Source organism: Mya arenaria, chromosome 4, assembly GCF_026914265.1.
Source record: "Mya arenaria isolate MELC-2E11 chromosome 4, ASM2691426v1".
Classification (NCBI taxonomy): domain Eukaryota; kingdom Metazoa; phylum Mollusca; class Bivalvia; order Myida; family Myidae; genus Mya; species Mya arenaria.
Window position 1 is genome coordinate 22,396,477 of NC_069125.1, and position 27,213 is coordinate 22,423,689.

At 33.6% G+C, this 27,213-nt stretch overlaps 2 protein-coding genes across 4 annotated transcripts in view; both read right to left on the minus strand.

Annotated features, from left to right (window-relative positions):
- Positions 1-4,417: 4,417 nt before the first annotated feature.
- On the minus strand, positions 4,418-11,770 carry LOC128230696 (uncharacterized). The gene is made up of 6 exons (XM_052943140.1): positions 11,423-11,770; positions 6,270-6,496; positions 5,927-6,143; positions 5,743-5,838; positions 5,066-5,210; positions 4,418-4,950 (listed from the first exon to the last, which is right to left on the minus strand). Exons 1-6 carry the CDS (start codon positions 11,768-11,770, stop codon positions 4,418-4,420), a joined length of 1,566 nt encoding a protein of 521 aa, XP_052799100.1.
- Positions 11,771-22,869: 11,099 nt separating this feature from the next.
- The window catches only part of LOC128232835 (serine/arginine-rich splicing factor 3-like), a 43,511-nt gene continuing 39,167 nt past the window's right edge, over positions 22,870-27,213 (minus strand). For all 3 annotated transcript variants that reach the window (XM_052946601.1, XM_052946602.1, XM_052946600.1), the window contains exon 6: positions 22,870-24,268. The gene's annotated coding sequence lies outside the window, so the exon portion shown is untranslated. The remainder of the gene's footprint in view (positions 24,269-27,213) is intronic.

A 27,213-nucleotide genomic window follows, 5' to 3' on the forward strand; every position in this document is an offset into this window, starting at 1 on the left:
GCAATCACATAATTACCGGTCCACCAATTTTACATTTCCAGCACATGATTACAGGTAACCAATCGGAAAACGTAAACGAATCGGTAACAGTTATTAAACTTATTTGTCGTTCTTCTGAAATAATGTTTTGAAGATAAATTGAAGACAATCTTTTTAACCATCAATAGCATTATTAACATCCATGCTATGGCCATCCATTTGCATTTTTTAAATCATAATAAAATAACAATAAAAACCAACTGTCAATCTGATTTAAAAAAAACGCTCCTACCGCTAATTAAAAAACCCATTCCCATCCAATAATAGGCGCGCACTTCAGTGCGGCGCCAATAAAGATTATTAGTATGCTGTGGAATCTACAATGACAAGCCAAGCAGCACAAACGGAAGTCTTTGTCGAATAAAGTTAAACGTCAGCGCGACAGTTAATTTTTCATCATGCAAAAGCATGGAGGCACAGCAAAGCTCATTTGAGTACTTTGCATTCTTTTGGGTAATGAGTCCTTTAAAATGCAGCCGCTAGTGTGTCAGTTTAGTTGTACCATTTGTAAATACCAAGTAAGGTTTTTGACCAGACATAACCCGTATTTTAACCTTGCTTTCTTTTGCGAGTATTGGTTAAACAATTCAGTCAAGATATGTGCTTTACTATTTCAAAAATGAACATAGTGCTGATGTTTTTAACTTGTTCTACATTTAATACAGAAGAACAGTATGCCCAGGTTTGATAAACATCTAGCCTATGTTAGCTATTGCTATAAAGTGAGGAAAAGGCTTTTACAACAATTGAGGGCGTGCCTTTATCGCTGTTACATATTTAAAGACAACTTTTAGAGCAGAATCCAACTGTTTGAAACTGGTCCATAAACACTATCCAAAATAAGACACTTTGTGACACTGAAGTGCTACATCTACCTGTTCAAGTAACTAATTGTTTATCAAAATGATTCTATTTTTAGAGCTTGGTTTGTCAATCTTTAAGACTATGACTTCAGGACTAAACAGCAAACAATAATATAATGTTAGGAATAAAGTCAAAAAGATCAGCCAGAAACTATATTTAAACTCTACTATCTAGGTTATTATCTCATATTCAATTTCGCGTACCAAGAAAAGAATCATTGTAGGGTGTCTAGATTTGAGTCTATTGTTTGTATAATATAGTGCAAAACCCTAAAGAAAACACCATTTTGCCTAAAAAAAATTAAATTTTCAGACTTAATTAAATCACCCTTCACCCTATCTTAACCTTCAACCTATCTTACCTCACCCTATCTTACCCTTCACCCTATCTTACCCTTCACCCTATATTACCCTTCTCCCTATCTTACCCTTCACCCTATCTTATCCATCACCCTATATTACCCTTCACCCGATCTTACCATTCATCTTATCTTAGCCTACACCCTATTTTACCCTTCACCCTATCTTACCCATCACCTTATCTTAAGATCACAAATTGGGAATACATTGCTATGCATTTAACTACAGCATGGTCAAATCACGTGGTTTGTGTTGTCGCATTTAAATAACGCTTAAATTGAAAAAGCCTCCAGATTCGAAAAGGAAACTCGCTTTAAGTCCTTTTTTTTTCTTATCAATTCTAACCAAACATAGCGCAGTCTAAGAAGAAAAATGTAAACTACACTTGATTATTGACAAATATGTTGTGCATTGCATTGTTTTTGCAAAATTAGCGGCCAAAATGTTGAGATTATATTAAAGTTGTTATTACCGAAAGCATATCACTTTTCAGTACAAAACAGGATCATTTTTATATCCACAGGGTAAAAAAATACATATGAGGCTCTAGAATATAAAAATATGATATTGTTGTATGTTTATATCGCAAAGAAACAAAATGCATTTCCCTTTCGTGTCCATTAGTTATTTAGTTATAAAGATAACACCGACAGACCTTTCGAAAGATGTATGTTTTAACAACCATACACCCTAAAACAAAACAAACTTTTTTTCCATAAGAAATTTAGTAATGACTGGTCGCGATCACTTGAGTGATCTTGATTTAATTAAATACCATAAATGAAAACCTGTTGTTGGTGTTGATATTGTTGTTGTTAGTATTGTTGTTGTTTTCGTCGTTGTTTTTGTTGTTGTGGTTATGTCGATTTAACATAATTTAACATTTAATGTTCGCAGAGTGTATATATATCGGCATCGATTAAATTGAAATAGACATATACTTATAAGATATAACCGAGGTACAGCCAATTCGCACTAATGATGATATGTCATGTCTGTTCTTTAATTCATAAACAACTTTTTATCATCCAAGCAGCGCATTGCATTTCAGATTTATTTTTTGTATATTAGTACAAAATTATGAACAAGAAACATCGTCTATATAAAGACCAGAGTTTACGCTATTTTGTTAAAGAAATTCAAGGTCTTCAACAAATAGCTCCATCAAATAACATCGGAGTCATTACTTCCCCTTGACGTAAGTCAATTACATAACAAAAATATTCAGAATATGATTTGATATGGCCCAGCCCTCACCGGCAGCCCAAGTTCCTGGTTTACCATATTTAAACAACAGTACACAATTCATCGTACGTTTTGGGCCGAAATCGGCCTCATCCAGATTTAAAAAAAAAATACACCACGGAATAATGAACATGTGTAGCTCGTATTTCCGAAGTTTTAAAGAAATATTTAAAAAAAAACAACTTGAAATGGCGACTTGTTGAGTAACGTACGTGCATTTCACGATTCCACTGCTTACCGCGAGATATTGACGCTTAGTTGCGCTCTGCGTTGTACAGTACGTTATAAAACAAGAACTGATTCACATTTGTATCTTTATCATTTAAAGTTTTAAATGGCATAAGGATCTCCTTTTGGTTTTTTATATTTCAATTTATTGTAAAACCAAATATAAACACACTGAGTTAAAACACAACATTGTCATAATATAGTATTAATTAATACCACATAAAAAAATTACTTCCCTTTATTTTTTATATCAGTTTTTGCAAAACAATTACTGGTTAGCGACCCCTTTTCGGCCGGAAATGGAGGTTTTTCCTATGTTACTTTTGACACAAGATAGCTATTACGATAAAACTTTACACTCAGATAGGTCGGCCCTTCCGACAAAAACTGTGTAATTTGTTTTTTAAAAATAGCTAGGGATTCCGAATATTCCCACGTGCAAAGTACCCCTATAATTTCGCTAAAATAAGCACCCTACTGTACCAATTATTCGCCCACCCCATAAATTCGCTGTTCATACGATGTTTTCATATATTTCTCTCTAAACTATATCTTTAAACATTTTTATTTTATTTGACAAGTCTAGCGACCGTTTAAAACGACAATTGATCAATAAATATAATATGTTAACTATTACATACTGTTTATGTATGTTTAAAATGATACAGCACCTACTCGGTAAGCCACCTCTTTGCAGAAATTGAAAAAGCTACCGGGATTCCTTCTTAAAATGACCTACACTATGTATGGTTATTTATAGACTTCCGAAGAGGCATGTCCGTACAAGAATGTAATCATTAATTCAAATTTGAGTTGCTTCCCTTAGACGAAAAATTCAACGATTACTTCACCGTTTTCAGGTTTTAAGTAAGTTAGTATTTATGAATTACTATACCTAATTAAATACATTTTATAAGAGTTAATTTATTTTACAAAAAAATATGTTTATTTATCAGTGTATATAATTTCTAAATTCCATTCAGTTTGTATAAAACCGGTCCGACCGCCCGGGTAGCTCTGTCGGTAGAGCGTTAGACTGTTAATCGGACAACCCGGGTTCGATTCCATGGGCGAACCAGGTCACTTCAGTTGTGATTGGTTATGAAATCCTTTCTACGACCATTCGCACTGTACCACTGCCCCTGGCATGTGCAGAAGTTGCAGAAGTGAAGGCACCTAGTACTGATTAACCGCCCAGGATATGTGTGCGGTGGTTGAACTGTCACTCTGGGACCCTTCAATGTGCTCACGCCGGGACCCGGAGTATAAACTACTAACACCACCACCACCAGTTTATATAAACCTTAAATGTGCCATAAACGCCGGGACCCGGAATTTCATCACCAATTTCATTCAACACCGATCGAATATAATGAAAGTACTAATAAACATAACATACAATCTTGAACTGAATTTTAAGAAGAAAAAAAAGTCCTTGAATTGAAATTAGGACGAAAGTGACGTATATCAATCAAGAAATAGATAATAATGTATCTATGATCAGATATGTTTCGTTTTCTTAATAGAAAATAACTGAACATATCTTTTATAAAGATTAATAAATCATTAATTCATTGTGAAAGCGTGAGGACCACATGCATACATAAAACAGTAGACTAAAAAAATCATCACTGTATCTATGGCGAAGTCCTATGATATGAAAGATCAAACCTTCAATCAATTTAAGGCTCAGCGGTGTCAATTAGAGCGTCGGTCCAGTTCCTGACACCGCGTGCCATGACATCGTGACGCTGGTATGACAAGTGCCATACAACCGCTGTTATGTGGGCGCACATGCCAACAACCCTGGCCCCCGACTTACATTTACAGTACCACCCATTAATGGCGCCCTCGTTATACCCAACCCAGCATTTGTATCTGATAGCTGACATATGCCTGCTCTGTATTTTAATACAAAGAAGGCCAGGCGATTGCTCGCGGACAAAGATATCGAAGTTGCCATGTTCATCAAGGTGCTCTTGTACGTAGGATGGCGCAAGCTTAAGTTGGTAAACACCAACAGTCAAAGTCCTAAGGTCGGACTCGTCCAGCTTTGGAAAGTCCGGCACCACACCAGGTTCAGACAATAGTGCCCAACCGGAGGACTTAGTCAGATGGTCAAGTCCTTCTTCTTCGACCATTGCTTGCAAGAGGTTCTCACGGCGGCTCATTGATATCAGACGCGCGGCTGTCAATAGGTCATCTTCATCATTACCTAGAAAATAAATTAGTTTGATACTACACATGTACAATGATATATAATGGTAATAACTTTAAATTACAAATAATAAAGCAATCATTAACATATTGCGTTCGTTATTAAAACATACCTGCTATCAGTGGGGATCTGTACTTGTTGCAGATCGCCGCAACAATGCGTGTGTAATCTCCGGCATACGGGATCTTAGAATTGGGTATCACGCGATCAAGATATTTCCAAACATATCCGTTTGCCGATTCTACTACCCATCTAATCTGGAGAAAGATTCACATGATTGCATGGCAATGAATACGGTATTGAAGATTGATAAAACATACGAGCCTAAACATGTATAATGTTTCTGATTGTAAATACCTTAATACTATTTGGATGTATATTTGCTAGGTTAGGCTTATTATAAGATGTTTCTGGTCGCTTTACTATTTTGCCTCTGAACCTAATTTTTGTTTGGTTTTCCCTTATCAATTACTTCCTTTTTCAATTCTTTAAAAGTAAAAAAGGTGTTTTACCAATGTCTGCGGTGCTATCATTGTAAATGTTAAGTTTTATAATAAGTAAAAACAAATGAGAACGACCCTGAGATTCTATTTTATGCAGGGGACCGGAAGCATGGCTGAGCTAGTATTTTAGCTTTCAAAAGAGCAGTATATTTTTTCAAGCGGAACAATTTATAGCAACTATAATGTTCCTGATTTGTGTCAGATTAGACAACGTGTCCAGTATTAATAGCTGAAATGTATAATGTAATACGACACTAGTTGCGCAGTATATTTTGAAGAGTATAACCTTTGTGACTAATCGACTGTGATTAGCGCTGTTTGTCTGGAATTGTTTTTCTTTGGGTCCAAGGAACGAGGGCATTTCTGTCTTGACACCGACGTCCTAAAATAAAAAGGAAGGAGTTCTGTGATATGAAAACATTACAATAAAGACGAAGCTGTAATGGAACAAGAATTTCATTTCGTGTTACCTTCAAATGTTGAACTGCGTCCCTAAATCCCCTGTCTACAACAGCAATATCGTCTTCTTGTATCCAATGTCGAAATTTTTCGACATTCTCATTAACGATGTGGTTGAGTATACTGGCGTCGTTATTTTTACCCACGTACGGCCCCAGTACACTGACAATGTATCCAGTAGTGGTAACCACTATCATCGGTTTTATCAGATGGCGGTGTTTGTGGACACTGAAAGAAAAAATAAATGTGTTTAACTAGTTTCATCTCAAGATGGTATTTATCGTGAAACAATTATCTATATTTATTTATCTTTTTTTTAAGTATTGTTAGAATAAAGCAGTAAGCATTTCATACCAGAAAGACCTTCGCAGGAATGTGTAATTGCCACTCTTCTGCACATATAAGTAGGTGCCATCTAGCGCAAGAATGGCCACGTCCAACCCATGTGCAAACAGTTCCTTGGCAAGCGTCCGTGTGTGTCTATGAATTACTTCATCTCGTGTGATATGGCCAAAACCGACATGCAGCGGAACGAAGTTTTTCAATAGAGCATTTCTGGCTGATGTTAACGTTCTTCGTACCTATCAGTTTAAAATAGAACAGTTGATAAAACGTGCATTTACAGTTTTATGTGCACGATAACACATCTCAAACAAAATTGATATTTAATTGTTGTTGATAATCGTTTGCATACTATTATAACGTGTATATATCGTCAAGGAAAATCAGAGAGTCGGCGTGAAATAAAAGGTCCCGAATTTACAACAGACAACAATAACGAGGCAAGTTGCAATGAAGATGTACAATTGCTTCCAGAGACAACATTGTTGATAGGAGATTCTATTCTCAAGAATGTAAATTCAAGAGGATTAGGAAATGTTGAAATTCGAATGATAAGAGGGGGTAAAGTTAACCATGTTGGTTTAAGGTTGGAAAAATGGGAAGTAGACGACTTGAAAAACGTTATTCTGTATATCGGTGGGAACGATGTATCTGATGGCCAGGATCTTCACGAAATGTATAAACAACTGAAAGATGGAATAGAATCAGTACAACGTAGAAATCCGTACTGCGAAATGTACGTTTGCACCATTTGTCCCCGAGCGGACTGTGAGGTAAGCCAGGCTAATAAAATGCTGGCAGCGCTGTGCGAAGAAACGGGAGCCAAACTTATTAATACATTTAATAAGTTTGTATTCGGTGACGGTTCCTCAATTCCGAAGTATTACAACCACGACGGTATTCATTTGAACAAAAAAGGAACAAGTGCTTTGGTTCGTGCAATTAACACGTCGGTGAAAATAATTCGAAGGTCAACAGACGCAGGAAGTTATCACTCCGAAATCGGCGGTGCAGTGCGAAACACACATAAACCCGAAGCAGCTTATAGGACGGGTCGTGAAAGAAAATCTGCGGGACAACGCGGTGAAAGAACAAGGAGGCACTCGGACAATATAAACAATAAATCCCCTCGGCAAAATGTTGCCGGCATTGACATAGAACGAGATAAACCCGTAGATCGTAATAAATGGTGTACACACTGCAGAATGCAGAACCACAATACCAGCGAGTGTGGACGAAGGCGGCATGCTGGAAATACACATTTCAGTTCTAGCTCTTACCGGAAATACTAGGAATCCGCCGACAAACACAATCAAAGTAATGAAACTGTTTTTCAAATTATTCCACGTAATACGTTTATAATGATACCATTACAATTATTGTATATATATAGTAAATTCTGTAATATTATGAACAAGTATAATGAAGGAATTTCAATCAGGAATCGCAATCAAAAATGTGCGAATACAAATGCATGTAACTCTGACTATTTGTTACAACCTACGGGTCAGCCTCAAAATATATATCCATTTATTTCATGTACGGTGAATACCCAAACTGATTTGATAAGAAATACAGGCTTTAATAATAATATTTCGACTTTGCCAATTAAACATGACAAAAAGAATCATAAAGGCTTACACATAGTCAGTTTAAATATTCAACACATTTCAAACAAGCGAGATGAGTTGAAATTTCATTTATTTCAGTCATTTCACATTGATATAATTGGTTTATGCGAAACGTTTTTGACACCCAGTGTACATGATAATGAATTAGTTATTCCTGGATATAGCTTCGTGCGCAAAGATCGCCTCGACAAAGGGGGCGGGGGTATAATTGTCTACATTTCAAATAAACTCTCATATGTTAGGCGATATGATTTAGAGTCTGACACTTTAGAATCCGTCTGGGTTCAAATCGCTTTACCCAGAAGTAAATCGTTTTTAGTAAACTTTGTATATAGACCTCCTGATTCTTCACAAAACTGGATAGATCTATTTGAAACTCAATACAACAAATTAGGAAGCAAGGATAGTGAAGTATATGCTCTAGGGGACTTTAACATCAATTATTTTCCAGACAAACAAATAAATTCAATAATGCAAAATGGGAAAATTTTCTTTCAAAGTTTGGACTTTCTCAAATCATTGAAACGCCAACTAGGATTCATACAAATGGTTCGTCTATTATAGACCATATATATACAACAAGAAAAGATCTCATCTCAGATATTGCTGTATATAATTATACCATAAGCGACCACTTGCCTATCGCTTTCACGAGATCAGTAAAAAAGAAACAAGTGAAAAACAGTCACGATTCAATAACATATCGATGTTATAAAGGCTTCGATGAAGATCTTTTTAAAGCAGATTTAGTTAACTCGAATCTGATCCTTATCGATTCAATAGCAGATCCAAACTTTGCTTTGGACATTTTTTATGATACAATTCATACTGCTCTTTCTGACCATACGACAATCAAGCAAAAGAGAATTAAACATGCGAGTCAACCGTTTTGGTTCTCGGATCAAATAAAACAAACAATTTTTTTGAGGGATTATTATTTTTTGCACAAAGATTTTGAAAATTACAAAAAAAAACACGAAACAAAATTTCATCTATGATACGCAAAAGCAAGAAATCCTTCTATAACGATGCTATCAAAAATAATAAATCTTCAAAGTTTCTTTGGCAAAACCTGAATGATATCACAAATAACAACAAAGCACACCAATTTAGTATTCCAAATAAACTTATAATAAATGAAAAAGATATTGAGGGTACAGTGGAAATATTGGAAGCCTTAAATTCTCACTTCACCAATATATCTAATATAATTAAGAGAAAACCATTTGCTAAGGAACATTTTTCTACTCTGCAGAAATATCTGGATGAAAAATTGCGACATCATCAATTTAATGTGGAAAATATTACAGCCCTTGATGTAAAGCACATCATTGATAAACTTGACATTTCAAAGTCCACTGGTCCTGATGGAATAGGACCAAACATTTTACGCTATTGTGGCGATTACATAACATCTACAATAGCTTCCATCATCAATAACAGTATAGAAAGCGGTATATTTCCTGACAAATTGAAAGAAGCTTCTGTTGTCCCGATACACAAATCAGGAAATAAATACGAACCGGGAAACTATCGCCCTATATCCATTCTCAATACTTTATCAAAGATATTTGAACGACACATTGCGTCTCAGTTGCAAATGTTTTTTAAGAGAACGGATATTATACACAAAAATCAGTCGGGTTTCCGTCCAAATCACTCTTGTCAGACTGCATTAACCCATCTTATAGATACTTGGTTGAAGGGTATAGACAGTGGTGATTATGTAGGGGCCATTTATCTCGATCTCCGAAAAGCATTTGACTTAGTCGACCATGAAATACTCTTACACAAATTTAAACTTTATCACTTCACAGAAAGGTCTATGAAGTTATTTAGGTCCTATCTGACTAACAGGATGCAATTTGTGAAAGGGAACAACATAAATTCAGAGAAAATGAAAACCATGTCGGGTGTCCCTCAAGGATCAATACTCGGTCCCTTACTTTTTCTAATATACATCAATGATATGCCTTTAATTTCTTCCAATTCATGTATTGACTTATATGCAGATGATTCCACGTTATACAAAATAGGTCCAAGTATATTGAGCATTCAGTCAGATCTACAAAAAAGTCTTAATAGTGTGAGCTGTTGGTGTGAGACAAATAATATGTCAATCCATCCATCAAAAACCAAATGTATGATTCTATGTACTAATTATAAGGCAAAACATGCATTGCAACTTGAACTATCAATAGATGGATTGTCAGTAGAAAACGTGAAATGTCAAAAGGTCCTCGGGGTGCATGTTGATCAGACATTGTCATGGCATACACATGTTAAGACTGTAGTGAATAAGCTTAATTCAAAATTGGCACTTTTAAGAAGAATAGCATATTATTTAACAGACGAGATGAAATCATTGTATTATAATGCATATATCATGTCAAACATGGAGTACTGTTGTAGTGTCTGGGGACTTACACATTCCTCAGATACCACTAAAATCACTAACATTCAGAAAAGAGCGATTAAGCTAATAATGAAGTCGGGAACTAGCCACTGTGGAAACATGTTCAAACAGTCTGGGTTGCTATCTTTTGAAGACAGGTGCTATTATCATCTCTCATTACTTGTTTTCAAAAGCATGAATTGTTTGACTCCTTCGTACTTCACAGAATTGTTAACATTTGCCAAAAATGAGCACTATAACTTGCGTTCTTCAGAAAACAAGGATCTTTTTGTTGTAAAACCTAGAACAAACTATATCAAAAATACATTTGCCTATAAAGGAATGAAAATTTGGAATAATCTTCCTACATACATAAAATGTCAACATAAGCTACCAGCCTTTAAACATGCATTAAAAGGCTACTTATTGGCAAAATAATTTTATCACATGAACAAAAAAATCTTGACACTTTATTTAAATCACATTATAATAAATAGTTCATTGTTTACATGAATTGTGTTAATGTACGTATATGACATTCTTGCAACAACTTGTAATGGATACTACCAAATATGTAAATATATTGATTGAATGTGGTTTTACTGAATATATCTACATTATTTACAGTATGAAATTATTGTAATTTATAATCATCATATTAAACTGAGTTGTGTTTGTCGAAGAAATGTATGATAGTGATAGTGTGATGGTATGTTTTGTATGTTGCTTAATATGTATAGTACATGTGTTTTTGTAATACTTTTTGTGTGAAGGCCATATGCTGGAAATAAGTAGTATGTCTGTAATGATTGTACACTTAGTATGTTACCTTCGTTAAATAAAGTTGTTATTATTATTATTTTTATTATTATATTATTGATGTCTACTTGAATAATCGATATTTAATGTAACAGTAGTTTAAGAGTTTACAATTAACGTAAAAAAATAACAATAAAAACAGGCAATAAAAAAACTTGATGACAAAAACGGGAAATCTGAAACAAAGTATAATTAAAATATTGTTTTAGCCTTAATACCTGTAAACGGTTCATGCCGAAGAGTGTTCCAAGAATGGCATTACCAAGGCCAGTCCGAAGTTTAACCAGTAAAACTGCGATACAACTTCTGAGTGACCGTACCCTAGAATGACGTAAATCTTCAGCTGTTGCGAAGGATGTGAGGTCATCGAACTGATCCTTGGTGAGACCAGTCAAGTTTAAGTAATCTTCAGGGCTAATGTTACCTGGCGGGTCAAACTTAAGTTTTGTGCTGGTTTTAGGTTCTAAAAACCTGAGAAGACGGGTCACTTCTGATCCACTCATTGTTGTTGGTTGGGTAAGATTGGACTTAAAATGTTCTTCATTGCAGATGGACGGTAAAAAGAAGCCGTTCTTTATGTGTTCTGCACACGACCGTGCCTTGCTTTGTAAGAGCACACCACTTCGTAGGAACATGTCACTAATTGCCATGGCCGAAACTACAACCATTTTCTTAGCCGAGCCGTTACATACAACACAGCGACTATGGCTTTTCCCTGTAGATTTTACTCGTATGTTACATACAGGGCTTCTTATCGTGCATTGCTTGACTTCGTCGGCCTTTCTACGGCCCTTTGTCTTGCTATTTTGGTAATATACCAGCTTACATTTGTTACATATGACATCATCGTCGCAGGTCCTTTCAATTAAAAATGTTTTTCTTAAATATTTCCTTAGAGGTTTATTTTGTGAACTTATTCACGGCCACACTGGCCGTCTATCTTTTGGCAAATCTGATCGTAAACTAACTACCACAATAAACGATATACCACGCGTCCATTATTTGCTTAAACACAATGACCACAATGGAAATAATTGATTTATAATTCCTTTTGTGATATCATTTGTGTATAATGTACTTGACATGGACAATTTGCCTTTATTTGTTAATTTTATTTGTTTAATGTTTTACCAGTGTATAAAGTTTCCATGTGTTCTTCGTTGTTCTTTTTCACCAAAATATGGTTCAACACCGGCTATGAACTATTAGTTGTGTTTAACCATCCTTTTTCAAAATACCAATAAAATACGTGTTCTTATAGAAAAACAAATAACTTTAAATTATTAAATATAACTAAAAATGTTAGTAAAATTTGTTTATTGCACAAAAAACTAATCAATTTCTCACATTCAATTTAAAAATAAATACTTTTGTATTAATTTTATTATCTCCCTTGTTTTTTCACATGAAGTAAATTAGTGCCCTTAGTCGTAATTTGGCGCCATTTGACAGACGACTTTTTCTCGAGCAGAATATTAAATACATAATTAAGCAAGTCTTGTAGTATAACATATCAGCTTTATTCTTATTATTGTTCTTTTCATTTCTAGTTCACTTCGTTTCACTCAGAGTCAGATATGAAATGAAGATAAAAATACATTACCTTACTGTTTAAACTGCGATTGGCTGTTGGGTTGATCCGGACCTTGAAGCTATGGTTAAAAAAATCACTTACACCTTTCAATACTATTTCAAACGTTGGAAAATACTCGACCCGAACAATCAAGTGATAAAGTACTTTTTTCTCGGAGCGTCTGCGTAGAAACGGATAATTGATTAAATCCTGGCGGTACTCAACCGATTTTTGGAAATATTGAATCGATTATTTTAAGTAAAAATATTTATAAGTGATTCCAAGTTTCAGACGATGTATTAAACCAAAACACTCGAACACATATGACAGACTAGACACTTTTTGGTTACATTTAAGGTCTAAATTATCAGTACTAGGAAAAAAACAAAAGTATTAATTTTATATTACGTACAAATTAAGAAGCTTTTTTTGGTGTTTAAGGGTAGAGCGCAGATAAGTGTCACGACCAAACTGTGCATAGAAGTAAATAAGATAATACTGAATCCTATGTGAAAAGATCTCAGTGACACTTGCATGAATTATTTAAACAATTAGAATGGCTTCAATTTGAATACCGTTGCAAATATCAAACGGCTGTTATGGTATATAAATCTATTAACAATCTTACACCGAGTTATATAAGAGACATTATAAAGTTATCAAACAATACAAGATATGGATTACGATCTTCTACGCGACAAGACATTGCCCACATTCGACATAAAACTCAATACAAGAAACACTCGTTTGCATGCTACAGCGGGACAGTTTGGAACTCTTTACCAGAACGAATACGTAAATCGAACACGGAAAATACATTTAAAGCCTGCTGCAAGAAGTTCTTTTTACATCATCAATTGCAAAAACCGTTGTAAGAATTGTACGCATAATTCCATGACTATTGTTTTTACATTATATATATCTCGATTAAGGTGTTAAATACATGTGTGACTGTCCTACTTACTCAGTTAATAAATTTTAATGATACGATTTGTTAACCTTTAGGTACAAATTGATGTATTGTTCGGCATTGATGTTATAATTAATGTATTATATTCATGTTTCTTTATGTTTTCGTATAACATTTTAATACGTACCCTTTTGAAATAACATAAATTTATGCTTGCGTTTTCATTCTAAGCATTTATGTGTGTGTGCGTGTGTATGTTCTTTCAGAAGGCCACATTGTAAATAAGTCGTGTGTTATGTTTGTTTATAATATGATGCCTATGTCTTAATGTGTTACCTTCTTTAAATAAAGTTATTATTATTATTATTATTATTATTATTATTATTATGCGCTCTGTGTTTATTTTTACTTTAAAAACACAAAAATCGGCAAAATCAACGCTTTTGGCGCGAAACCACGTGCTTTGTGTGCCGTTTCTGACTTCATCTGTTGGCATAGCGGAAAACTATTCGGAATAAAATGCAGTTTACATGTTACTCTGTTTATTAAAAACTTTCAGTAACAGCAGTTAATAACTGAATATTTTGTAATTTTGTTCATGCTCTGAATTAAATATAGATTTTACAACTAATGAAATATAAATTTTGATGAACCACATGAAATTGCAATGCTTTTGTTCATATAATCGTTTTCATGTTTTTACAATGCATATACAAGTTTACGAAAGTCATTGTTAACATTTGTTTTGTTGACGATGTACATTGTAAACATCTGCCTTCCTGCTTGTCTGTCTGAGAATACATAGATCTGTCTTTGAAGAAATCGGCACACCATTAATAAAAGCCAAACAAGGACAGCAATGAAATTATCAGGGACAAATAAAGCGTGTGTTTTGCAATACTTGATATGAATATTTAAAGGAATATAATCACATAAATAGTAATATTAAACACGCTTTGGTGAGTATGTTTAATTTAATTTTGGAGAAACACCGTTTTCCCAATTGAAAGAATATTACAAAATATCAAGGGTCTGCGCTTAAGGCCTTTTTTAAAAAAAAATGGTTAACGGATCCCCACCAAATTATTTCGACCCCTCCCCCTCTAAAAAAGGGGGAGGAAAAAGATTGTATTTTAGAATTGGCCTGATCCACTGTAAAGCTTTATCACAAAGGACTGAAGTTCAACTTAACATACCTGTCAAAATGTTTTTTTTAATATTTCATTTTTAAAATTGTACTGTAGAGTCAAAAGCTGGTGAAGCCAAAAAAAAAGAAAACTACAACTTATGTCTTCGAGACCAAGAACTTGTTATAAGCTTGGATGTTGTTATTATCTTTTCATATATTTTTGTTTTTATTTGGATGATCAGATGGAGAAAAAAAAACATAATCAAGGGTATATATAAATACATATGTATATTAACTCTAACAGTTCTAAAGCTGGCCCGGTTAGCACAGTCAGTAAAATGCTAGTTTACCAATTAAAAGGTCCTGCGTTCAAACCTGCAATCTGCTGGCTATAGTCACTGTCGTGATTTGTTTCAAGATTCAAGATAAGTGAAGTCGAGAAATGTGCTGGTTGTGTAGCCCAGGTAAACCCTGTATGGACTGACAACACCTGTAAATGACTTTAAATGATGTATTGTGTGTTTACCCCCACTTTTACATTAACCTAATCTTGTGGAACTACACAATTTCCAGAACCAAGCCCTTGCCACAACAAGGTGTTTGTACGAGGGGGCATTGATGGACGATAAGTTAGTTCCTTATTCCTTTTTCGAATAAGGAATAGGGAACTGGTTCCTTATTCCTTATTCAAAATAAATAATTGTAGATATGCATAAAATCGCTTCTTTGTGATATTTTCATCACAAACAACTGAATAAAAAAATGCACGATAATAGAAAAAAATCGAATAAGGAACTAGTTCCCTATTCCTTATTTAAACTCGAATTAGGAATAAAAACTTTTTAAGTAATACATTTTTTTCCAATAACTATGCAGAAGTGGTCTACATAAAAAGTTTACAGAAATGCATTGTCTATTCAAGAAGGTTTCAGTGCTTCAAGTGCTTTAAAAACGTTCCAAAAACCAAATAAGTAACAGAATTTACGAAAAAAACTCGATTTCAAAGTGCTTAATTTGCTATTTTTTTGAAGAAATATCAAAAATTAAACTTTTTAAACAACTTGAATAAATGCATTTACTTATTTAAAGGGATGGAGAGTTCCAAGTTCTTTATAACGCACACTAAGTCGAATAAGGAATAAGGAACTAGTTCCCTATTCCTTATTCAAACTCGAATAAGGAACAGAAACGGTGAATTTTCAACTTTTTAATTAAGACATATTTTGATCAAATAACTATGCAGAACTGGACTACATAAAAAGTTTACAGAAATGCATTGTCTATTCAAGAGAGTTTTAGTACTTAAAGTGCTTTAATAACGTACCAAACTCCGAATAAGGAACAGAAATCTGGAAAACTTCAAAAAATTAACTTACTCGTTTTATCACTTTTCGACAAAATAACTATGCAAAAGTTGTCTATATATAAAAAGTTTAAAGTAATGCATTGTCTATTCAAGAGAGTTTTAGTGCTTTAAGTGCTTTAAAAACGCTCCAAAATCCGAATAAGGAACAAAATTTACGAAAAAATACTGAATTTCAAAGTGCTTCATATATGCTATTTTTTCACGAAATATCAATTGCACATTGATCTTATCAAATAGTTTGAATAAATGCGTTGTCTTATTGAGCAGGATGGAGTGTTCCAAGTACTTTATAACGCACACTAAGTCGAATAAGGAACAGAAACGGTGAATTTTCAACTTTTGAAGTAACACATATTCTGATTAGAAAACTATGCAGAAGTGGTCTACATGAAAAGTTTACAGAAATGCATTGTCTCTTTAAGAGAGTTTTAGTACTTAAAGTGAAAACATACTGAATTTCAAAGTGCTTCATATATGCTATTTTTTCACGAAATATCAATTGCACATTGATCTTATGATATCAAATAGTTTGAATAAATGCGTTATCTTATTGAGCAGGATGGAGTGTTCCAAGTTCTTTATAACGCACACTTAGTCGAATAAGGAATAAGGAACTAGTTCCCTATTTCTTATTCAAACTCGAATAAGGAACAGAAACGGTGAATTTTCAACTTTTGAAGTAAGACATATTTTGATCAGATAACTATGCAGAAGTGGTCTACATAAAAAGTTTACAGAAATGCATTGTCTATTCAAGAGAGTTTTAGTACTTAAAGTGCTTTAAAAACGTATCAAACTCCGAATAAGGAACAGAAATCTGGAAAACTTCAAAATGCTAACTTACTCGTTTTATCATTTTTCGACAATATAACTGTACAGAAGTGGTCTATATAAAAAGTTTAAAGAAATGCATTGTCTATTCAAGAGAGTTTTAGTGCTTAAAGTGCTTTAAAAATGTACCAAACTCCGAATAAGGAACAAAAATCTTGAAAACGTCAAAAAATTAACTTACTCGTTTAATCACTTTCCGACAAAATAACTATGCAGAAGTTGTCTATATAAAAAGTTTAAAGAAATGCATTGTCTATTCAAGAGAGTTTTAGTGCTTAAAGTGCTTTAAAAACGCTCCAAAATCCGAATAAGGAACAGAATTTACGAAAAAATACTGAATTTCAAAGTGATTCATATGCTATGTTTTTGACGAAATATCAATTGCACATTGATCTTATCAAATAGTTTGAATAAATGCGTTGTCTTATTGAGCAGGATGGAGTGTTCCATGTACTTAATAACGCACACTTAGTCGAATAAGGAATAAGGAACTAGTTCCCCATTCCTTATTCAAACTCGAATAAGGAATAGAAACGGTGAATTTTCATCTTTTAAAGTAACACATATTTTGATCAAATAACTATGCAGAAGTGGTCTACATAAAAAGTTTACATAAATTCATCGTCCAATCAATAGAGTTTTAGTACTTAAAGTGCTTTAAAAACGTACCAAACTCCGAATAAGGAACAGAAATCTGGAAAACTTCAAAATGTTAACTTACTCGTTTTATCACTTTTCGACAAAATAACTGTGCAGAGGTGGTCTATATAAAAAGTTTAAAGAAATGCGTTGTCTATTCAAGGGAGTTTTAGTGCTTAAAGTGCTTTAAAAACGCTCCAAAATCCGATTAAGGAACAGAATTTACGAAAAAATACTGAATTTCAAAGTGCTTGTGAATGTTTTTTTTTTTGCATTTTTCTTAAACCGTTAGTAACGGTTTAAGTCATAAAACATTAATTTTCGAACGGAAATATGAAAATCTACAATCTGATTTGAAAATCTACAATCTGATTTTTTATCAGCAATCTTATATCATTGGTTTGTAGATACCTACGCAAAAATTTGCTCTTTCCAAGACAAAAAATAACAAGAGATGTTTGTCAAACATTATGCCCCCTGAGCGCCAAGTTGCCAGAAATATTTGGACAATTGAATGAAATATGCATGGACTGAAATGACAGCTGATTTGTCATTGGATGCATATGAGGCAGGTCATCTACTGGTCATACCTAATCTTCATGTCAAGTTTGATGACCATAGGTCCGGGAATTGTTGAGTTATCACTCGGACAAGCTTTGGTCTTCCAACAGACCGACCGACATGTGCAAAGCAATTATATAACCCCTCTGCTTCGAAGGGGGGCATAATTAAACTAGATGTTCACTGAAAACTGATACTTCAACTCATGCATTTAGTGACATATAAATTTCTACTGTCTACTATATAAGAAAATAAAATATGGACAATCAGAAAACCTTTTTTCAGCTTACAGTCACACTGACCTTGACCTTTGACCCACTGACCTCAAAATCAATAGGGTTCATCTGCTGGTCATGACCAATAAGCCTACCTAGTATGAGGTCCCTGGGTCAAAGCGTTCTCAAGTTATTGATCGGAAACCGTTTTTCATGTTAAGGTCACACTGACCTTGACCTTTGACCTCAAAATCAATAGGGTTCATCTGCTGGTCATGACCAATACACCTACCAAGTATGAGGTTCCTGGGTCAAAGCGTTCTCAAGTTATTGATCGGAAACCGTTTTTCATGTAAAGGTCACACTGACCTTGACCTTTGACCCACTGACCTCAAAATCAATAGGGTTCATCTGCTGGTCATGACCAATAAGCCTACCTAGTATGAGGTCCCTGGGTCAAAGCGTTCTCAAGTTATTGATCGGAAACCGTTTTTCATGTTAAGGTCACACTGACCTTGACCTTTGACCCACTGACCTCAAAATCAATAGGGTTCATCTGCTGGTCATGACCAATACACCTACCAAGTATGAGGTTCCTGGGTCAAAGCGTTCTCAAGTTATTGATCGGAAACCGTTTTTCATGTAAAGGTCACACTGACCTTGACCTTTGACCCACTGACCTCAAAATCAATAGGGTTCATCTGCTGGTGATGACCAATACACATACCAAGTATGAGGTCCCTCGGTCAAAGCGTTCTCAAGTTATTGATCGGAAACCATTTGGTATTCCGACCGACCGACCGACAGACAGACAGACCGACCGACCGACCGACCGACCGACATGTGCAAAACAATATACCCCACTTTTTCAAAAGGGGGCATAAAAAGTTGTAAAAACGGTAAATCTGTGAGAGTGCAGCTTTAATATACCAAATTACAAAGGTTATTTGGGACAATAAATTATCTTCATAACCCGTATATTCGTTTAAGAAAGTGGCGTTTTACCTTAAACTATAGAAAGCTTGCTTCTGGCCTGAAGCCTCGGTTTCGTCTCAGCTCTCCAGAGGTCCCTGTTCCTGGTTATCTCTATTGAAATGATCTACTAACTAGGTACCAGAATCGGATGATGTCACAATTCTGACCTAATTTCGTGATGATTTCCCAAAGATATTGATCGGTTAATCGATAAATGTTCCTTATTCGGAATTTGGAGCGTTTCTAAAGCACTTTAAGCACTAAAACTCTCTAAAATAGACAATACATTCCATTAAACTTTTAATATAGACCACCTCTGCACAGTTATTTTGTCGAAAAGTGATAAAACGAGTAAGTTAACGTTTTGAAGTTTTCCAGATTTATGTTCCTTATTCGGAGTTTGGTACGTTTTTAAAGCACTTTAAGTACTAAAACTATCTTAAAGAGAAAATGTATTTCTGTAAACTTTTTATGTAGACCACTTCTGCATAGTTATTTGATCAAAATATGTCTTACTTCAAAGTTGAAAATTCACCGTTTCTTTTCCTTCTTCGAGTTTAAATAAGGAATGGGGAACTAGTTCCTCATTCCTTATTCGATTTAGTGTGCGTTATAAAGTACTTGGAACACTCCATCCTGCTCAATAAGACAACGCATTTATTCAAACTATTTGATAAGATCAATGTGCAATTGATATTTCGTCAAAAACATAGCATATATGAAGCACTTTGAAATTCAGTATTTTTTCGTAAATTCTGTTCCTTATTCGGATTTTGGAGCGTTTTTAAAGCACTTTAAGCACTAAAACTCTCTTGAATAGACAATGCATTTCTTTAAACTTTTTATATAGACAACTTCTGCATAGTTATTTTGTCGGAAAGTGATAAAACGAGTAAGTTAATTTTTTGACGTTTTCAAGATTTCTTTTCCTTATTCGGAGTTTGGTACATTTTTAAAGCATTTTAAGCACTAAAACTCTCTTGAATAGACAACGCATTTCTTTAAACTTTTTATATAGACCACTTCTGTACAGTTATATTGTCGAAAAATGATAAAACGAGTAAGTTAACTTTTTGAAGTTTTCAAGATTTCTGTTCCTTATTCGGAGTTTGATACGTTTTTAAAGCACTTTAAGTACTAAAACTCTCTTGAATAGACAATGCATTTCTGTAAACTTTTTATGTAGTCCACTTCTGCATAGTTATTTTATCAAAATATGTCTTAATTAAAAAGTTGAAAATTCACCGTTTCTGTTCCTTATTCGAGTTTGAATAAGGAATAGGGAACTAGTTCCTTATTCCTTATTCGACTTAGTGTGCGTTATAAAGAAATTGAAACTCTCCGTCTCTTTAAATAAGTAAATGCATTTATTCAAGTTGTTTAAAAAGATTAATTTTTGATATTTCTTCAAAAAATTAGCAAATTAAGCACTTTGAAATTGAGTTTTTTTCGTAAATTCTGTTACTTATTCGGTTTTTGGAAAGTTTTTAAAGCACTTGAAGCACTGAAACCTTCTTAAATAGACAATGCATTTCTGTAAACTTTTTATGTAGTCCACTTCTGCATAGTTATTTGATCAAAATATGTCTTAATTAAAAAGTTGAAAATTCACCGTTTCTGTTCCTTATTCGAGTTTGAATAAGGAATAGGGAACTAGTTCCTTATTCCTTAATCGACTTAGTGTGCGTTATAAAGAAATTGAAACTCTCTATCCCTTTAAATAAGTAAATGCATTTATTCAAGTTGTTTAAAAAGATTAATTTTTGATATTTCTTCAAAAAATTAGCAAATTAAGCACTTTGAAATTGTGGTTTTTTCGTAAATTCTGTTACTTATTCGGTTTTTGGAACGTTTTTAAAGCACTTGAAGCACTGAAACCTTCTTGAATAGACAATGCATTTCTGTAAACTTTTTATGTAGACCACTTCTGCATAGTTATTGGAAAAAAAATGTATTACTTAAAAAGTTTTTATTCCTTATTCGAGTTTGAATAAGGAATAGGGAACTAGTTCCTTATTCGATTTTTTTCTATAATCGTGCATTATTTTATTCACAAAGTTGTTTAATTGTGATGAAAATATCACAAAGAAGTGATTTTATGCATATCTACAATTATTTATTTTGAATAAGGAATAAGGAACCAATTCCCTATTCCTTATTCGAAAAAGGAATAAGGAACTAACTTATCGTCCATGAAGTTTACAAAAAACTACATGAAGTTCAATGGAAAAGTCTGATTTTTAAATTCATCATTAAGTAAAAATGATTTTTTTTCTAAAGAATAAACCTTATAATAATTATTTGAATCTACCTTAAAAAGAACAATAATTACCTTAGAAGTGACTATGTTGAAGACTTAATAAAATCTAAAATCTCTTCCCTAGTTACTAAAAATAGAATTTTTTGAAAGTAGTGGAATCTCCAACAAAAAGGGAGACCATATAGCAAGACTTGCTGCCCTTGCTTCAAGAGTAAACTTTACATAACAATCAGATTTTAACATTTTGGCAATTTTGTTGTTGTTGATCAATCATGACCCCTTGTTGTATTTTTGTAGAGGGTCACCCAAGGAAGCTTTCTGTAAAGTTTAATTGAATTTGGACTGGTAATTTTAGAGATGTTTTTAAAGCAAAATAGGAAGTTGGCCATTATGTTGTTGTTGCTGTTGTTGTTGATAAATCATGACCCCTTGTTGTATTTTTGAAGATGGTCACCCAAGGAAGCTTCCTGTAAAGTTTCATTGAATTTGGCCAGGTAGTTTCAGAGGAGAAGTTTTTTTAAGCATTTGTTGACAGACGGACGCCGGACAAAGACCGATCACAATTGCTCACCTTGAGCACTTCGTGCTCTGGTGAGCTAACAAAACAGGAAGTCAGCTATTTTGTTGTTGTTGCTGTTAATCAATCATGACCCCTTGTTGTATTTTTGTAAAAGGACTATTATTGTTGTTGTTAATCAATCATGACCCCTTGTTGTATTTTTCTAGAGGGACACCCAATGAAGCTTCCTGTGAAGTTTCATTTAATTTGGCCTGGTAGTTTCAGAGGAGATGTTTTGTAAGCAATTGTTGATGGACGGACAGTCCGATCACAATAGCTCACTTTGAGCACTTCGTGCTCTGGTGAGCTAAAAAGCTTACTTTTTGCACAAAATAACCAAACAAGGTGACATCGCTAAATTCAACATGCCAACAAAATTTTCCCACCAAAGAGAAGAAAAGACCCATTACGGCATATGTAGTTGAATAATCAGTTTGTTTTTTACATTTTTCACTCGAGCATATCATTAAATATTCAACCTTCCCCTTTAAATTTGATAGACGCCTTGGGTTGTTTTGTTTTACTGGACTTGCCTTTTGCACGTGAATAACAACCAGTACTGTCACTTGCAGATTTGACAATACCACATTTTAACAAGTTCATAAGCTCGTAAGAATCACTTCGGTAAGGTCTAGGTACTGGTGAGTGAGACTGGTCTATAAGCTTATTTAATGGGATTTACATCATCATACAAAAACTGTTGATGTAACAAAACTATAAATGGATTTGAAAAATACACAAGTCTAACATAAAGACAATTGTTTTATTTATACAGTTTTCATAACATGACTCAACAAAGCCCTTTGGTTATTTGATGAAAAGAAATGGAACTCTTTGTAAACTTCATTTTAATGAATGTTACTTGAGAAACATTTTAATCAATCAAAATGTTGGATACAACAAAAAACAGAGACCATTTAAGACAATAGCAACCTTGTTAACTACACGCATAAAGGTTAATTAATATGATTGGCTTTAACTTCAATTGAATAAGAATGCTAAATGTTTCATGAACAACTCAACAAACTACAAAATAATATCAGCACAAATTCTGTTACAATCGCTGAAAATAAATATTGTACATGCTTAGTTTATATAAATATTTATTTTTCCAGTAAATGTGTTTTTGATGAAAAATATGCTGTATGCTGAAATTTCCTGGTGTGAAGAACTCGAATACAAATGTGACGAGTTTAATAAGCATCAGTCTTAAACACTTGACTGGAGCCTTATTAGAGAAGATGAGTCTATGGAGGTTAAACTATAGATGTAGTGGATAGAAATGAACAATTATTTACATGCAAGGTAATTAACTCATGACTTGATCAGCAAGAACAAATATAAGACAAGATAATTTTTAAAACAATCAAATTCTTCTTGCTTCCATGAACTATTTGCTTAACTCATTTAATAAAGAAGCAAAAACACAAATGAAAGCCGCACAGCATGTTTCTTTTGTGTAGAACTGTCTCTAAATGATTCATGTTCTCAAGCATGCTTACTAATCACTCAAATGTGTTAAGTAGAAAAATATACACTGTATAGTAGAGTAGGAGAAAAAAATGAAGAGTTCATTTAATAAATTGAATATTAAAACCATAAAAAACTTGGGAGCAATGGTATTCTTATGATACCTCATGACTAAGATTTTAACCATAATTCGACATAGAAATAATGAACACTATGATTATGATGATAAAACATTACGGTGATTTATATACCTTAGAAATAAAACTCTTCATAGGCAAATATTTCAAATCTCTACAATAATAACATTTAGGAATGACAAATACAAAAACAAAAACATCAAATTTTTCTTTTGTCACATTAAAATAACAGGTTCATTATATTTCTGTTCTACAGAGTTTGAATACAAACATCTCGAATTATCCCGATTTCATCATTTATTCCAACAATAGATTTGTGTGCATTTACTGATATAACTTTTTCTACAGTTCAAAAACTGTTGCATTTTAAAGTGCCAGGACTCCAAAGCATAGGGCATTAATTACAACATAATTTTTTATTTAATTAATTTGTTTACATAATATAACTGAAGGTTATGTTATTGATTATCATTAAAAAATAGCTGTTCGTTACGATGATTGGCTTGCTCTTCAAACTTCTTTGTACAAATGTGATCAGCATCTGCAAAGAATAAAATATACATATATGTTTGATATACTTTCATCATACAATTACCATAATGCTGAAGTGCCTTGATTTTATTATTCAGAACTGTAAAGCAATGGGGTAAAGCCTAGAACAAACAATGTACATCACAGAACATGGATATTTCATGGTTTGTAAAACAAATTCATAAATAAAGACAGACAACAAGGGGTTAATGCTAAATCCACAATAAAGCTAGATTTTTCGTTTGGATCAATGTGATTTTGATGCAGGACATATGTTAATAGAGCACAAGAAAATGCTGCAGCATATTCACATTGGTCTGACCTAGTTTTTATATTCTGACAAAAAAACTTTGGTTTGGATAATTTAAACCTTGTTGAATTTATGAATAAAACTAGAAATGTGTCCATAGGACACGGATGCCCCCACTTCGATTTTTTGTCACAGAAAATAAGCCATAATGATTATTCAGGATAATCTGCACATATAGGATAAGTTGAGTTGAGTTGGGTTTTACGGCATCGCAAGACTGTATAGGTTATATGGCGCCATTCAGGCAGGAAAAAACTTGTTGGATCCACATTGGACACATACTTTTCAAGAATTAGATTGGAAACATATATTTTTGAAGTATTTTTGGCAAAAAAGGGCCGTAACTCCTAAATGACTAAAGCGATTTCCATGACTATCGAACTTGATCAAGATATTATGGTCACAAACATGTGTTTAAAGTTTGGTGAGGATTGGACAAACAGTTTTCAAGAATTAGATTGGAAACATATATTTTTGAAGTATTTTTGGCAAAAAAGGGCCGTAACTCCTAAATGACTAAAGCGATTTCCATGACTATCGAACTTGATCAAGATATTATGGTCACAAACATGTGTTTAAAGTTTGGTGAGGATTGGACAAACGGTTTTCAAGAATTAGATCGGAAACAATCTTCGGGACGTACGTACATACAGACAGACAGACGTACGTACGGACAAGGGCAACCCTATATGCCGCCACTTTGTGGGGGCATAATAAGAAACTTAAACACAAAATGTTATAGTACTATAACTATGACCTAGTGAAAGTTTTCAAACCAAGATTACCTATAAATACACTGGTCTTAAATACCATGTTCACATATATAAGTGACATAGTTTTCAAACCATGATTACCTATAAACACACTGGTCTTAAATACCATGTTGACATATATTAGTGACATAGTTTTCAAACCATGACTACCTATAAATACACTGGTCTTACATACCAAGTTGACATAATTATATTCTGACCAAGTTTCATGAAGATTGGATAAACACTTTTGACTTGAACACAATACTTTCTTGATTTAACCTAGTGGCCAGTCTTTTGAGCTGAGAAGACTAATATTTACACTTTACTTCAATATCATACTGAGAAATAATATGACTAAATTTCATTTAAGATCAGATAAAAACTGTGTATATATGACTTGAAAAACAAACTATCTTGTTAACAAAATTAAATGCCCAATGCAAAGGCTTTTGCTAATCTATAACCAGGATTTTATCAATTAAAACATTTAAATATATAAGTATATAACTATTACTTGTAAACTAGAAATCTCATTAATACATGTTTTACATGTAAAAAGTGTAATACTTTAAAACAATTTTTAAATACAAATATGAAAAGTTCATGATATGGCACATAATTATAATACAAGAAACGCCACAATGCAACGAAACCAGGTTTTTAATGATTGACAAAAGAACTTCAGCCTGTGTCTGTTTTTCTATTTTTAGTAACAGTGACATTGACCCTAGGGACCCCAAATGCAATCCATTGAAAGGTATCCATTAACTCTTCCTTTATACTAAGTTGGGTCAGGATATGTCAACCCTAAATTAAGTTATCAAGTTTCAACCATTTTTCTATTTTTAGTAACAGTGACCTTGACCTTGAATTTAGGGAGCCCAAACGCACTCCCATGAAGGTATCTATAAACTCTTCATTTATACCTGGTATGGTCAAGATATGTGGACCCTGACTAAATTTATTCAGTTTCAACCATTTTTCTATTTTTAGTAACAGTGACCTTGACCCTAGGGATCCAAACACAATCCCATGAAAGTATCCATAAACTCTTCCTATAGACCAAGTTTGGTCAAGATATGTCAACCCTAACTAAAGATATTCAGTTTCAACCGTTTTTCTATTTTTAGTAACAGTGACCTTGACCCTAGGGACCCCAAACGCAATCCCATGAAAGGTATCCATAAACTCTTCCTATATACCAAGTTTGGTCAAGATATGTCAACCCTAACTAATAGTGATGTTCCAATGATCGATTATAATCGAAAATCGATTGGTTGCCCCAGAAGTCAGCGACAATCGTTTGTATATGGTCATAATCGATCATCGGTTGCTTTTCGTCTTCGTTTTTCACTCGCCAGGGGACATCACTGCGTTAGAGATTCGTCCTTTACTTTCCGTTCATTACCGTCTATTTTCTTTTGCTTCATTTATACATTTGGAGCTGTTCATTTCTTATCGTTAAACAATATGGCTGACTAAGCGCCAAATCTTGAAGACAAAATATTTCCCTATCCTGGGGGCAAAGCCAGTAGAGAGTATGGACTCACTTTGGCTTCAACAAAAAAAAGCCAGGCCCACCTACCAAAAAAAATCTTGATATGGATTATCCCCTGTGCCGGCTTTGTAACAAGAAATATGCAAACAAAGGTTGGCTGTCAAACTGTTTTCTTTTCATTTTGGCAATGCAATTAGCACGTTGGAACATTTGATACGATGGTCATAAAGAATGTTTGCTTATTTTTTTTCAATTGATAAGTAAATTTAACAAAATTTAATTAAAATTGAAATATAGCTGTCAAATTCACTAACTAACAATCACTTTATGACTATTTTGTTTTCTGATGCTTATGATAAAACAAATAATATTTAAAGTGTGTTTGTGGAAAT

Excerpts from the sequence above, each read along its gene's own strand:
- LOC128230696 (XM_052943140.1), bottom strand. The coding sequence starts at position 11,770 with ATGGTTGTAGTTTCGGCCATGGCAATTAGTGACATGTTCCTACGAAGT. Across the intron at positions 6,497-11,422 it reads AAGATTTACGTCATTCTAGG|GTACGAAGAACGTTAACATC; the intron begins GTACGGTCACTC and ends TTAAACTGATAG. Across the intron at positions 5,211-5,742 it reads ACAGTCGATTAGTCACAAAG|ATTAGATGGGTAGTAGAATC; the intron begins GTTATACTCTTC and ends ATCTTTCTCCAG.